This window comes from Neopelma chrysocephalum, unplaced genomic scaffold (genome assembly GCF_003984885.1).
Source record: "Neopelma chrysocephalum unplaced genomic scaffold, ASM398488v2 Primary Assembly neopelma1_68, whole genome shotgun sequence".
Classification (NCBI taxonomy): domain Eukaryota; kingdom Metazoa; phylum Chordata; class Aves; order Passeriformes; family Pipridae; genus Neopelma; species Neopelma chrysocephalum.
In genome coordinates, this window is record NW_020897727.1 from 8,695,606 (window position 1) to 8,709,088 (window position 13,483).

General features: G+C 38.8%; 1 protein-coding gene across 2 annotated transcripts in view; it reads right to left on the minus strand.

Annotated features, from left to right (window-relative positions):
* The window catches only part of CDH13 (cadherin 13), a 451,056-nt gene that overhangs the window by 190,417 nt on the left and 247,156 nt on the right, over nucleotides 1-13,483 (minus strand). For both annotated transcript variants that reach the window (XM_027685001.1, XM_027685000.1), the window contains exon 6: nucleotides 1,713-1,857. In XM_027685001.1, the coding sequence (XP_027540802.1) occupies nucleotides 1,713-1,857 (145 nt within the window). The remainder of the gene's footprint in view (nucleotides 1-1,712; nucleotides 1,858-13,483) is intronic.

The following is a 13,483-nucleotide window of genomic DNA, read 5'->3' on the forward strand; positions in this document are numbered from 1 at the left end:
TCATCAAATCCAACCCTTGATCCAACCACGCCGTGGTTCCCAGCCCATGGCACTGATGCCACATCCAGTCTCTTCTTAAAAACCTCCAGGGACGGAGAATCCACCACTTCCCTGGGCAGCCCATTCCAATGGCTGATCACCCTCTCTGGAAAGAAATTCTTCCTAATATCCAACCTAAACCTCCCCTGGTACAGCTGAAGACCCAGCCCTCTTGTCCTACTGCTGGTTGCCTGGGAGAAAAGCCCGACCTCATCTGGCTCCCCCCTCCTGTCAGGGAGTTGTAGAGAGTGAGGAGGTCTCCCCTGAGCCTCCTCTTCTCCAGGCTGAACAACCCCAGCTCCCTCAGCCTCTCCTGTGTTCATTACATGCCAGTCACAAGTGAGGTAAATAAACATTCACCTTAAAATTTTAACCTGATGAAGGAGCAGTTCACAAGGGCATTTAATACCTACAGCTTTTCAAACATGGGGAAAGTAAAATTCACCAAAAGTTACATGATTTCTAGAAACTGCCTAAATAATAAAATAAGGACAAATAACTTCTAGTCCTACCGATATGTAATACATGGAAGGGAAAGGCACTGTCTATCCTTGTTCAGAGTAAGCAGAGCACATGTCACCACATTAAGCTTCAATGGATATTAAATATTCATGAAAATATAATACACTTGTTTCCAGCTTTCATTTGAAAATATTTCAATAAGTCCATCAGCCAAAACCTTAAGCCCATGCTCATACCTTCAAGTGTATAAGGAGGATAAGGCCCCGTGTTCAATGGTGTATAGACAGATATCCAAATATATAACCCACAACTCTGATCTCAGTGAAATCACTGTCATTCCACTGACATTAATAGGACCTTTCTCTGGCTTAGAGTTCTATCACCAAGAGCCAGGTTAACTCCAGAAGATAATCTGATCATACAATTACTGCTTAAGAATGCACTGGAGATTCCTCTCAAGTGGCAGTGAAAAGCTGGTTAATAACTCAACAAAATCACACAACAGTTGAGAACAACAGTCAAACCAAACTAATTCAGCCTGTGGGAAGAGTTTAAATAGGATGGTTGTACCCAAATTGAAATTTGGAACAATATCTTATTCTTATAGAATTTCATCATCAGATAAAATCAACAGTAAATTTAATCAGAACAATTCATTGCTAACTTTAATTCTCAAAGTGTGTTTTTTATTTTGTTGCAACTGTTGTATCTGCATTTACAGCATCTGTTTATCAACATTGTTCAGTATTTCAATCTGCCCTACAATATTAGTTTATTTATAATAAGCTTTCAATTTATTTCTAGTATTTACTATGCTCCTGCTATATAAACAAATAAAAATTACCCTTCCAGCAGCTAAACTTACAGAAAAAAAAGGTGAAATTCCCACTCTGAACAGAAATTTTACGTGTTATTTGGTCTGAATCTTAATCATATCCTAGGGGTTTTCTTAGTTGATTCAAAAGATGCATTAAAAAAAAATGAACCTAAATCAAAGCTTTCCATTCCAACCTATTTTTTTTACTTTTATAGCAGAGACTTTGTTTTTTGGACTTGCTGTTCTAAAGGTTTGCTGGTCCCACCTCTTCGTGCAGGGGAAGGATTCGCCGAGCCACAAAATCAGCAAGAAAAGTTGCACAATATGATAATAATACATTTCTCAAAAGTCAATTTTTGCACTGTTTATAGAGATATGATTGCCATGGACTCACCTGTGGGAGATCCCTCCATGACATGCCCCACATAAGGCCCCTCTTTAAACATTGGCCTGTTGTCGTTCTGGTCGATGACAGAGATATCCAAGCGCACTGGGCCATCGATGGTTTTCCCACCCAGATCTGTGACCTCAACTTCAAGCTGTAGGAACGAAAAGAGAGGAGTAAATTCATTAGTTCACCATCACAGGGAGCTGAGAGTAAGAAAAAGCAGCTCAGATCAGTGCTGCTGGAATCAGATCTTGCCCAGGGCAACACTTGCAGCCCAATGTTCTGGACTGGGCTCAGAGCAGATTTCTGATCTAAGGAACAGAGAAAGACAAATGTACATTTGAATTAAGATGGCAGCTTGCAAATGGCATATTACCCAAAGAATGAAAAGACCAGAGTATAAGAAAACAAAGACCCTCTGCAAATCTGATACTAATCGTGTGAAAATTTGGGTAGAATTTGTTTCTTTGCTTTTTTCAATCCCATTTCCAGTGCACACGTGTAGAACTGTCTGGTATAATTGACATATCTCCTAATGCTCATTTTAAAGGCTTTTAAACAACAAACAAGCAAACAGGAAACAAAACAAAACCACAAACCTGCAAGAATTCATTAGACATTAAATATATTTTCCCAATGATGGTGGCATGGAGCATTAAGTAAGGCAATTTTGACAGTTCTCCAGCATTTCTAGGAAGGTATGGAAGGACAGAAGAACACATGTAGTCTCCTAAAAGCAGAAGACATGCAAACACCCACACCCCAATGTATGAGAGCACCTGTTGAACAGAAAGCTGACATCTGCAGCTGAGGATTTGTTTGCACTTCCTCTACTTCCAAAAGCTGGAGAGAAAGATCCTACTGTATATCTCCACCCTCCAAACCAGGTGCAATGGAAAACCACAATGGGTCACCAAAGCTTTATCTGTTATTAGGGCAGACCAAGCCAAAACTTGTTAAACGATAGAAAAGATCAATTTTGATTTTTCAACAGAAAAGATTACAACTGTGTGCTTGTACCTGCAGTTCTCTGCCCTCACCAAGAAATCAATAAAATACAGCAATAAACATGTCAGAGGCACCACTATCATTCTCACCTGCCCTCCCCATCCCCAGACTCAGCTCTTTAATGGAGTTAAGCCAGCCAGAAAATGAACCTGAGCTCCAATGTTAATATCACTCTCTTCCAGTCTTTCCTGAGAAAGTGGTAACAGCAGGGGCTGGAAGTCTCTGAGCATTTTGTTTATACTGTTAATTTATTCTTCATTGCCATGTCTTATACCTGTAAGTTATTTATAACTTAGTGATAAATCCTACTGGGAAAGAATTAGGTCGGAATTTTAATTCCTTATTAAAATGGATGGCTTATTATCACCTCTCTCTGTATTTTGTTCTGCTTATAGATACTTTCCACTTTTTTAATTCAATGTGTTGGGTGTGAGTAGGAGTATTTGTTACGAGTCAACTACCTACTCAAATCACTGTTTGTAAATAATGTCACAGTCCATTTTAACATCTACTCCCTGCTTATTCTCACTTCTCTGGTAATTGTTCTTGCAAGTCTTTCACAAGCCTTATTTTCCCTATATATATAAATATATTTATATATTTCCCTATATATATATTTTATACTTCCCTATATATATATTTATATATATGTATCTCTTGACAGTTTAAAAGCTAACAAATACTCTGATTTGAAAATAAATAATTCCCATGGCATTGGCAAGGCTGAAGCTTTATGAGGGCACACACCCCTTCATCTTCCAGGCTCATTTAACCCTGTACTCCAAAGTCATTGCAGGAATCTTTGATGGCATATGATCTGATGGGGACTAGGAAGAAAAATAGTCTTATTTCTGAACTACATTAAAGTCAGATAAAGTTTTAGCTACAGTTGGAAAAACTGTTGACAAAATGAATCATAAAATAGTTTGGGTTGGAAGGGACAGTTAAAGATCATCCAGTCCAACCCTCCCACCAAGGACAAGGGCACCTCCCATTAGCACAAGTTGCTCCATATCCCTTCCAACCTGGCCTAGAAAGTTTCCAGGGATGGAACACCCACCACCTCTTGGGGCAACCCATGTCAGTGTTTTACCACCCTTATTGTAATTTTCCTTATATCTAGTCTAAATCTCTTCTCTTTGAGTTTAAAACCATTCCCCCTAGTCCTACCCAGCAGGCCCCGCTAAAATGCTCGTCCCCAGCTTTCTTGTAACCCCCCTTTAGGTGCTGGAAGGGGCTCTAAGGTCTTCCTGGTGCCTTTGCCTTCTCTCCTCCAGGCTGAACAACCCAACTCTCTCAGCCTGTGAGGCTCCAGCTCTCTGATCATTTTTGTGACCTCCTCTGGACCAACAAGTCCATGTCTTTCCCACGCTGAGGACTCTGGAGATGGACACTTTTCTCTTGGTAAATGTTGACTCACCAAAACTTTGTTAATTGCTTTGGGAAGTGAAAGAATAGCAATATTTCTCTGTGAAATTCCAGCAAATTAATTTTCAAATTCAAGATAATTTGCTCTTAATCTATCTCTCAATATCAAGTGACTGTTCTCTTCACTGGAAAGAACAAAGGCTTTGCTAAATTTAAAAAAAAACTATTTCAGCTGCTTTATCAAAATTGTAAGTCATTTAAAACAAAGGCTGATCTAACAGTAGGTTTTAGACTTTTTTTCCTAGAGTAGAAGAGATTAAGGAAAAGAATAGGAGATTCTGATTAATGACTGAAATGGATTTATCTTATCATTGCCAAGTCCACTGCATCTGAGACCAACTGTCCAAAAAATTTGGCATGACAGGTCCATAGGAACAGTTACATGATCTCTGCTTCATTTTATTAAGCTGACAGAGGACTTTATTTTATTAATCTTTGTACAATAACTTTCAGGTCTGCCCTAAGCATTAGGGGTTAACTCAGCAGCTCTTTTTAAACCCATTCTCCTACAGTGTTTCCAAAATAAAAGCCTGCAGCACTGAACTTATGACCATTTATCTTTATATGACTGGTCAGTGAAAGAAGCTGTCTTATATATTATCTTGCATCGCCACAAAACAAACAAACATATTAAAAAAAACACAAAAAAAAATCCATAAAGTCCCACTGCTCACAAAATAACAGAAATATATTGTTATTTACAAACACCCAGCACATGCAAGTGAGAAAAGCATTCAAGTAAGAGACAATATTGGCACTTGGAGCAGGCAGTGAGTGGAAAATTAGATGGGGCCTCACTATCAGGAGAGGGAGATTTCAGTCTTTCAACACAGAAGGCAAGAAAGCCTTTCTGGTTTTAATGCAAAACTTGACTGAGGTATGGAAGAGACTCAATTAATTCTTTCGATAACAACAGATTGGGATGGCATGTTCAGAGAGTGTGTTAAGTTCCTACCTGACTATAACAACAGAGCTCCAAGGACAAGTGCTAAGTATAAAGAGAGATTTGGACAAATTAATAAAAAACAACCTGCAGAGCTCTGTAGCCTTTTATTTTGTGAAAACCTGCTATGTTTTCACTGTTCCAACTTGAAAGTTATGAAATTATGTTCATAGGGAGTGTAAACTAAATGATCTTTAAGGTCTCTTCCAACCCAAACCATTCTATGATAATGATGAAGTTTTGTTCATCATAACCCAAACCGATCATATTTTCAGAGACTCTTGAGCCTAAATCCCAATTTCATTTTTGACACAAGTGTACATGCAAATTACAAAGGATAATCAAGGCTTTAGGAGAATGGTTACACCTCACAACACAAGTCTCCATGACAGGATACAAAGCAGACTTTGGCTATTGCCCCTAATATATCTGAGAAACACTGATAAAATTAAGCACACCAATGAAACAGGGAAAAGCAGTATAAACTCCAAAACTGCAGGCAGGAACAGACTTTTGCCTGTCTGACTAACTCTTACTTAATGCTCTCCCTTCTCAAAATGGATTTCTTGACTCCCCATCCAATTTCTCTCACCACATCCAAAGCAGAATCTTCCATCAGCCCAAATATAATGACATCACCAGAAGTTTAGAAAGCTTATTCGAAGTTACACAAACCTGCTTTAAACACTCTGCTTTATTTCACAGTCTTGAGTCCTTTCCACTCTGCAGTCACCAATAACATTTACAGGAGAAGATAACCAGCCTCATTCTTACCATTACTTAAGGTAATTTCGAAAGTTTCTCTTCACAGAACAGTTGTTTTCATTCATTTATTGCTTTGGGTGAAATGATTCTGGATAGCCACCTTCCTTCTCTGCATATAAATGTCTATTTTTACTTTGCAGCCAGCCAGCCAATGGCCCACATAAAATTACCTCATAAATTTGAAGTTTTTCATAAGTAAATCTGGAATATCTTTTAATGCTTAATTATCTTCAAAGTCTAAGGCAGGCTATTTAGTCATTACCTGCCTTCTTATTTTAATTTCCAATTTGTTGCTGATAAGAATGTTTCTCCCAGAATTCTTCCAGTTGTTTCAACAGATGGTTTTTCTCCATGTTCCTCAGCCCCAGCTTCACAGGAGCACTGTTGTCTATAGGTACAGACCAGTGCTGGCTTTATTTATTCCTAATTTGATCAGAATTATGACTGAGGATACTTGTTAGGTTTATGTACCATCAATTTTTAAGTGTGGATTGACAGTAAGGAAAGGTGACACACTTGAGGATCATTCATGTAGGCAATTTGTGGTAAGAAAAAAATAAATATGGCCACCTGTTCATAAAAAATAGCAAAGAAAGTCTCTTTATAATGAGAGGTTGTAGTAAAAATTTTATGCAATTACCTAACAAAGCTCGGAGAAGACAATAATTCAGACAAACAGAAACTAATTACAATTAAATTTTCCTGATTTATGAATATGAATAAAACATTAACTAATTTTCATATGGCTCAAGAATAGACGGAGGGAGAGGATAAAACCAAAAATCCACTGTCTCTCATAGGTAAGCAAAATTCCATCTCAGACTGCTTGATGGCAGGGTATCAATTAGCACAGTGTGGTGTAGAGATGAGGGCAAAAATGGCACCATTACCTGCAATGGGAGAATTTAACCTCCCCTTCAGAGTCAGAGCCGAGGTGGGGAGGCATTAATTAGCCACTCTGAGTACTCCTATGAGTATCTTCCAAAGGCTTTACCTTGCTAATGCATCCATCTCAAAAAATAGGTTCTGTTTCCTTTAAAAATACACAACTTATTACTCTAAATTTATTGTTTTCTTATCTAGCAACTGGGTTTAACTGGTTAGTTGTGAAAAAGTCACAGGGAACAAAGGAATTTGGAGCAGAGAAAGGGAGGCACTGGTGTTATCCAGCTGTGCAGGAAACCCAACCCTGCTGTGGCAGCAGGACAGGGCAGGGGGGGTGGGCAGGGGCTGCCCCAAGGTCCTGCCATCCTGGCAGAGCTTCCCCTCAGGCTTTGGGTGTGTGTGAAACTCTCCTGCACCCTCCAAAATGCACCAAATCCCATTTTAGAGGTGGGCATAAAGGAGGTGTGAGGTACTCAAAGTGATCAGAACCATCCTGGTGAATGATGACAGAACTGGTGGAACCAGCTGATGCAACACAGCAGAGCGTTCCCAAAGAGAATCAACCACAGAAATAACATAGGCAAAGGATGGGAGAAGAAACAGAGATGAAATAACTTCACCAAAGCTGGAGACCAGACAAAATTTCAATCAAGCTTGAATCTGGGTTTTTGATCTCTGGATACAAGACTGATTTCTATCTCTTGCTGAGCAAGTGATGTAAAATTAGATTTACAAAGGTTATTAAGCTACCAACATGGGCACAGTATGATTTTTCAAAGTGCCTTATGAGACTGGATAATATATTCTATTAAAATCAAAACACCTTTGAAAGAGCTTTGAAAAGCTGGTTGTCCTCTCAGTGTATCGTTTTTTCCCTCCATTACACACTATTCTACAGCTGTAGGGACACAAAACCACAGCTGAAAATAATGTTATGCATCCTCACAACAGAAATCCACAAAGAGCCTCTAAGATAGCCACAAAAAAATTGAATTAAAATAACTTCTGAAGGATATTTCCTGTTAAACATTATCTGTGAGCTGAAATGAGAATGCCCACTCCAAAAATAACCTCAGTGAACAAATGAGAAGAACATCCCTCAAATCTGTGGAGCAATACAGCTCTTCAAGAAGCCATGTGTACTTCACACAGACCAAAAGTATTAAGGATGATCATACAAATACTAATTAAAATCTTCCCATATCACAAGAGAACACATGTTGATCCCCTCAAAAAGAGAGCGGGGAGGGGGGGAGAGAGAGAAGATATCAGGACTCACCAAAGCAATCAAGACTAATCACTACAAAAATATTAAAGAAATCAAAAAGAGACAAAGTAGGACTGAAATAAAGGATTAAGACATAAGCTGTGCCACAGTTTTTAGACTCTGTGCTGCTCCACCAAAACAACAAAGACACTCACAGAAGGAAAAAATGAAAAATGGCTTTGCACTTTTAAATAGCTCCTGGCAGTGTTCAACACTGCTCACCCTTCTCACTGCTCAAAAATAACTCCAAACGGGGAGGAAGTGGCAAGAGTTTAACAAGTTTCATCTCACAGAAGGATTCCAGAAGTAACAGGGTCAGAGAGAGCCCGTAGCTAATCAGACCAAGAACAAAAATGCAGGATCTAAAATGAATCAGTGACAAGAAAGCTGACTTATTTAGGCATAAGAAATAAAGGTCAGTGTAAATGTCAGGTATATATCACACATACATATATTTTCTTGGTTATTATTGCTTAAAATATCTGTTTCTTCAAATGAGAAGAGAAAGGTCTTAGAAGTCAAGGATCACTCAAGCTTATAGAAGGTTAGTACAGATGTAACCAACCAGGTCTCCCTGTTTTCAAGCAACAAAACAGGCAATTACAAGAGCACTTGTACAGAAGACTTTGCAGGCTGGACTTTACAGCATCCTGCTGCCCAAGTTCCTGGCTGTGTCAGCATTCCTGGGATGGCAGCTCATCCTCTTCACCCTGTCAGTGCTCAAGTGGTGGAGCTGCAGCCAGAGAGCCTCGTCCAAGAAGAGAATAAGAGTGCTTGGGATGGAAGTGTCAATGAAGAGAAAAATTTGGAAGCAAGGTTTTCCTACTGGAGTTCCTGGAAAAATTTGCTTATTCTGTAAATAAATTGCCCTTCCATATTTGAGATGATATCACCATATTATATATACTGTCACACCCTTGTAAGATACAATTCTATAGCCTTTCTAAGCTTCACCTTTTTAAAGGTTAGACTCTGGAAGTCAGATAAAGAGAACTCAACGAGATTTATTTGTCTCTGCTTTATAGGACCTTGATGACCATACTAAAAACAATACTGAAAATCCTAAGAGTTTGTGTAATGAAACCCACCCAAATTTCAGAGCTGCGAGATTACCATGCCCGAGAACCTTTGCTGTGAAGTGCTGGGTTCTGGTACAAAATGTCTGTCATTCCCCTTTTCTAGACGTAACATGTCATGATGACAAACTCTTAGGTGTCCTGTTTCTGTACTTACACAGTCCCTTTCTCATTTATTCTGTTGCTAAGTCTTGTCCCAACTCCTTTCTCTAGCTCTGGCAGCCTCTCATATAATCAGTGCACCTTCATCCCCAACCAGAACCTGCCTGCCTGACCACAGACCTGAGCTACCTGCCGTGGAACACACCTCTCCTGCCTCAACACATTCCTCTCCACTAAACATTTTGCACTTTGCTGACTGTTTGCTAAGCCAAAAATGACATATTTCAATGCTGAGGATAAGAGGTTTGTGAAACATCACCTTCACAATTTGCTACATGCTGCGTGTTTGGTTACACACGTCAGATCATCGACCCTCCTCAACATCATCACCAGGAGAGATTGTGAGCTGTTCTATTGTGAAGGTTGAATTTTGACATCTGAGGGGTTAAATACATCAAAAGTATTCAGAGTTAGCACTTTGCTCTCATTCCCCCCCCATTCCATGCCATGAGCACTGGAGGTAACCAAGCCCTCTTTGTCTTGCCCCATTATTCTGAACTAAATGAGGTTTTGCTGATTTTGTCTACAGTCAGCTTTACTGAATTTCACATCATGCCCAGTTGTTTTTTTTCCCAAAAGGATGTCTGTGGCAGACATTTATATAGTTCAGACAGCTGATCTTCCTGCTAAGAACAGCTAAATGGATTAGCACCCCCCAGATCACACACATTTAGAAGCTTCTCCATTTCAGTGCAACAGTTTAGTAGTATATATTTCATATGTATATATATATAAAAGGAAATATCTGAATGCTTTCCACACTATTATAGTAGAAAAATAGTTTGCAGACATGAATATAGCGGAAAGATATGCCAAAGGCAGCCTGATCCAAAAAAATGTGTTGCTTCTAATTACCCCTTTTCTCTCTCTAAAATGAACCTTCCTCACTCTTAACATGTTGGACCATCTCTCTACATTAATTGTGAATAAAGAAAGATTTAGTCAATGAGTCTCAAATTAGGTAAATTAACACAGTAATAGTCTCTTCTGAGGATCAACAAGCCTCTGGTATGTAGTGACACAGCAAAGGAGAGAATTTATTCCATGTTCTTTTATTTCCATTGGTTATATTTCACCCAGGAACATTCTGAAATGGTTCACTGGTCTTCAGCTCTTGTGGCAACATTACCTGTTAAAACTATTAATCTTAAGGTATAATTAGCAGTTCTAGGATGCCTCACTGGATTGATTTATTTATAAATACCTCAGTCAACCATCATTTACTGCTTTGAACATGTTAGAAAGGCACCTCCTCAGTAAAGCATAAGCTCACCAGCACTTTCCCTTCATTCTGAGATCTCACTTGATGTTTTACAACATAAACCAGCAGCAACTCCTGTGCTGCATCTTCATAAAATCAGATCTCAGATCAAATCCACACAGTTCTGACTTACTATAGTTTTTCACTTTCTTTCAGGACTTTATCCACAGTGCATTTCCACAACTATTTTGTTTCTGGAGATAAAGTAGACTGCTCTTTTCTCTTCCTCATGCTTCTCCTAAACTCCAAACTATGACAACCTTATCGGAGCAATTTTTCTGAATTCCAAGACTCACAATGTAATTGTCATTTTTGTTTTGTTTTCTGTGGGTTTTTTAACCTTTTCAAGCCCTTTTATTATTCACCAATGCTAACAGAAATGATTTTGAGTCCAAAAATACAACCAAAAGATATTTTGCAAACACTTTGGAAACATCTATTTTTTTCACTGCTTGCATCAAGCTGCATTAACTGGAAAAAAAAAAAGCCTATATTACCTATTTGGCAGCAAAGGGAGAACTGGAAAGTCATAGTTATTGCAGCAAAAAATAAAGCCTGAACAGTCAGTCACAAATTTCATTAGATGCTCTTTGCACCAAAAATTGCAAATAAAAAAACCCTTTTGAATCACAATAATGAGCAAGACCCTTTTTCATGTATCCACAAACCAAATGATCATAAAAGGAATCACTTCCAGAGCTCATCCCACGAGCTGCTTCATTAACATTTACTTTTCCTATTGCAAAGCTGTAACTCAAAAAACCAGGAAAAGTATCTTTGTAACCCACAGAGATAATCACTAACAGAATACAGGAGTGAATTAATGGAACAATAGAAATAAAGGTATGCCCTAGTACAAAGTAAGAGCAATTAAATAAAGGCAACTAATTTAAAACAAGTAGGTTTACTGTAGTAAGACTGGAAAAATTAAACATACTGCAGAAACAAACACACAAAGGAAGAGAAATCTTGCATCATTTTGACCTGTTACAATCTACCAGGGTGTAGCAATTCTTTTAAACCTGAAATGACCTGGAATGAGAAGTCCTTGAAGAGACCCTTTGAGGCCTATGCTCTGACCATCACAGTGACTTTTTGCACAGACTCTTCAACCTCCTTGTATTTAGTTCCAAACTGGCATTGCTCTCCCAAAGCAATGGAAAATGCCCTGGTGTTTTACTCCATTACACCCTCCTGAGGCTGACTATGACAATTAAGGGCCGTAACATCACAGCACAGATCTTTTCTAAAAATAACGAGCCTGTGTGTATTAAAATCTAAACTTTTCTAAAGCAATAGAGAGGTATTTTAACAGTATAGTATGATTTACATCAAATATATTTAATTATAGCTTGAAGTGTCACCATTGTTACCAATATAATTGCCAGTAGCCCCAGCGAGTACAAATCGTGTCTTAATGCACAAGTTTCTGTCTAAAAAGAGGAAAACAAAATAGCACCTAGTATTTATTCCCCAAATTCTGGTGTAGTCTGTGACTAGGTCTCCATTCCATTGTTCCTGTCACCTTCTTGTTTTCAAGTTGACAGACATGGGACACAATGACTGGACTCTACAGTCCAATAAAATAACAATTAGTTGCAAATTGCGTAAAAGTTCTTCTTCACTCTGTTCTGCTACATCACCAAAACATGGTTTTCTCCTTCGACTTGGCAAGGTCACTTTTCATTGATATATTGCTGGTTCAAACATAAGATAATTTCTTTTATTTGCAGTAACCTATTTATAAATCCATCACCATTAAGTGACTCACCAGTTCAATGCAAAACACACAGAGAAACTCAGCCCCATCGATCCCAAGGCTTTGATTTTTGAGCTGAAATCAGTAGCAATCCATCAACCATTTGGAGCCTCTCAAAAACAGTAAAACAGGTCTGTTTGTAACTGAGGATTCTCATAGAACCAAAGGTTTACCAAGTAAATCCTCGGGCTTTGGAATTACAAAAGGTACCTGAAACCATGGAGCTAAACCCTAAAGGGCACTTTTGCAGGCAGTGCAGGATCTGAAGGAATATGGAGGGACAAAGAGATCACTGTAATATGATCACTAATATAAAAATTATTCAGTGAATTCGCTGAAGATACAAATTAAATAAATATGTTCCATGAACCGATATAATGAAGTTTATCATTTGGGGTAAATCCCTTCAGGGTTGTTCAGCCTGGGGAAAAGGAGGCTCGGGGGGGACCTCATTGCTCTGTGCAGCTGCCTGACAGGAGGGTGCACTGAGGCAGGGGCTGTTTCTCCCAGGCTGTGGCAATAAGACAAGGGGAAAGGGGCTCAGTTTGCACCAGGAGAGGATCAGGTTGGACATCAGGAAAAATTTCCTCACAGAAAGGGTGGTTGGGCATTGGAACGGGCTCCCCATGGAAGTGGTGGAATCACCATCCCTGAAAGTCTTCAAAAAATGAGTGGACGTGGCACTTCGTTCTGTGGTTTAGTGGGCACGGTGACCTTAATGATCCTATGATTCTATAAGGGAAGTAAAATCAGATGCAAAAAAAACCCCCAACTTAAAATTCTTAAGTCTATTTAGGAAAGCAGAAAAGTCTCCAAATATTCTCCCAAACCTAAAGGAGGCAAAGAAGAATGATTGTTCCATTTTATGTCAAAGAAGGAAACAAAGGAAAACACACTAAAATCTCTTGTAGGCTGATAGTTTTTCTGTATTTAAATGTTTTATACTCATGGTTGTGTCTCACCAGGGCTGCTGGCTCACACAAATGTTCAATAGATGGCACTCTGTGTTCTTCTACAAATACCATTAAATGGAGCAGCTGACAGACAGTGAGGGGACTGAGTTTACTCACCTGCCCTAATTTTACTACAGACACCACTTAGAAAGAATTACTTTTTATCAGAAGATAAATGAGCTTCATACTGAACAATTCAAAGAAAGGGGAAGCTTGAAACACAGAAAATACGCCTGTAAGAAACATATTTTAAGTGATCAGACCTTCATC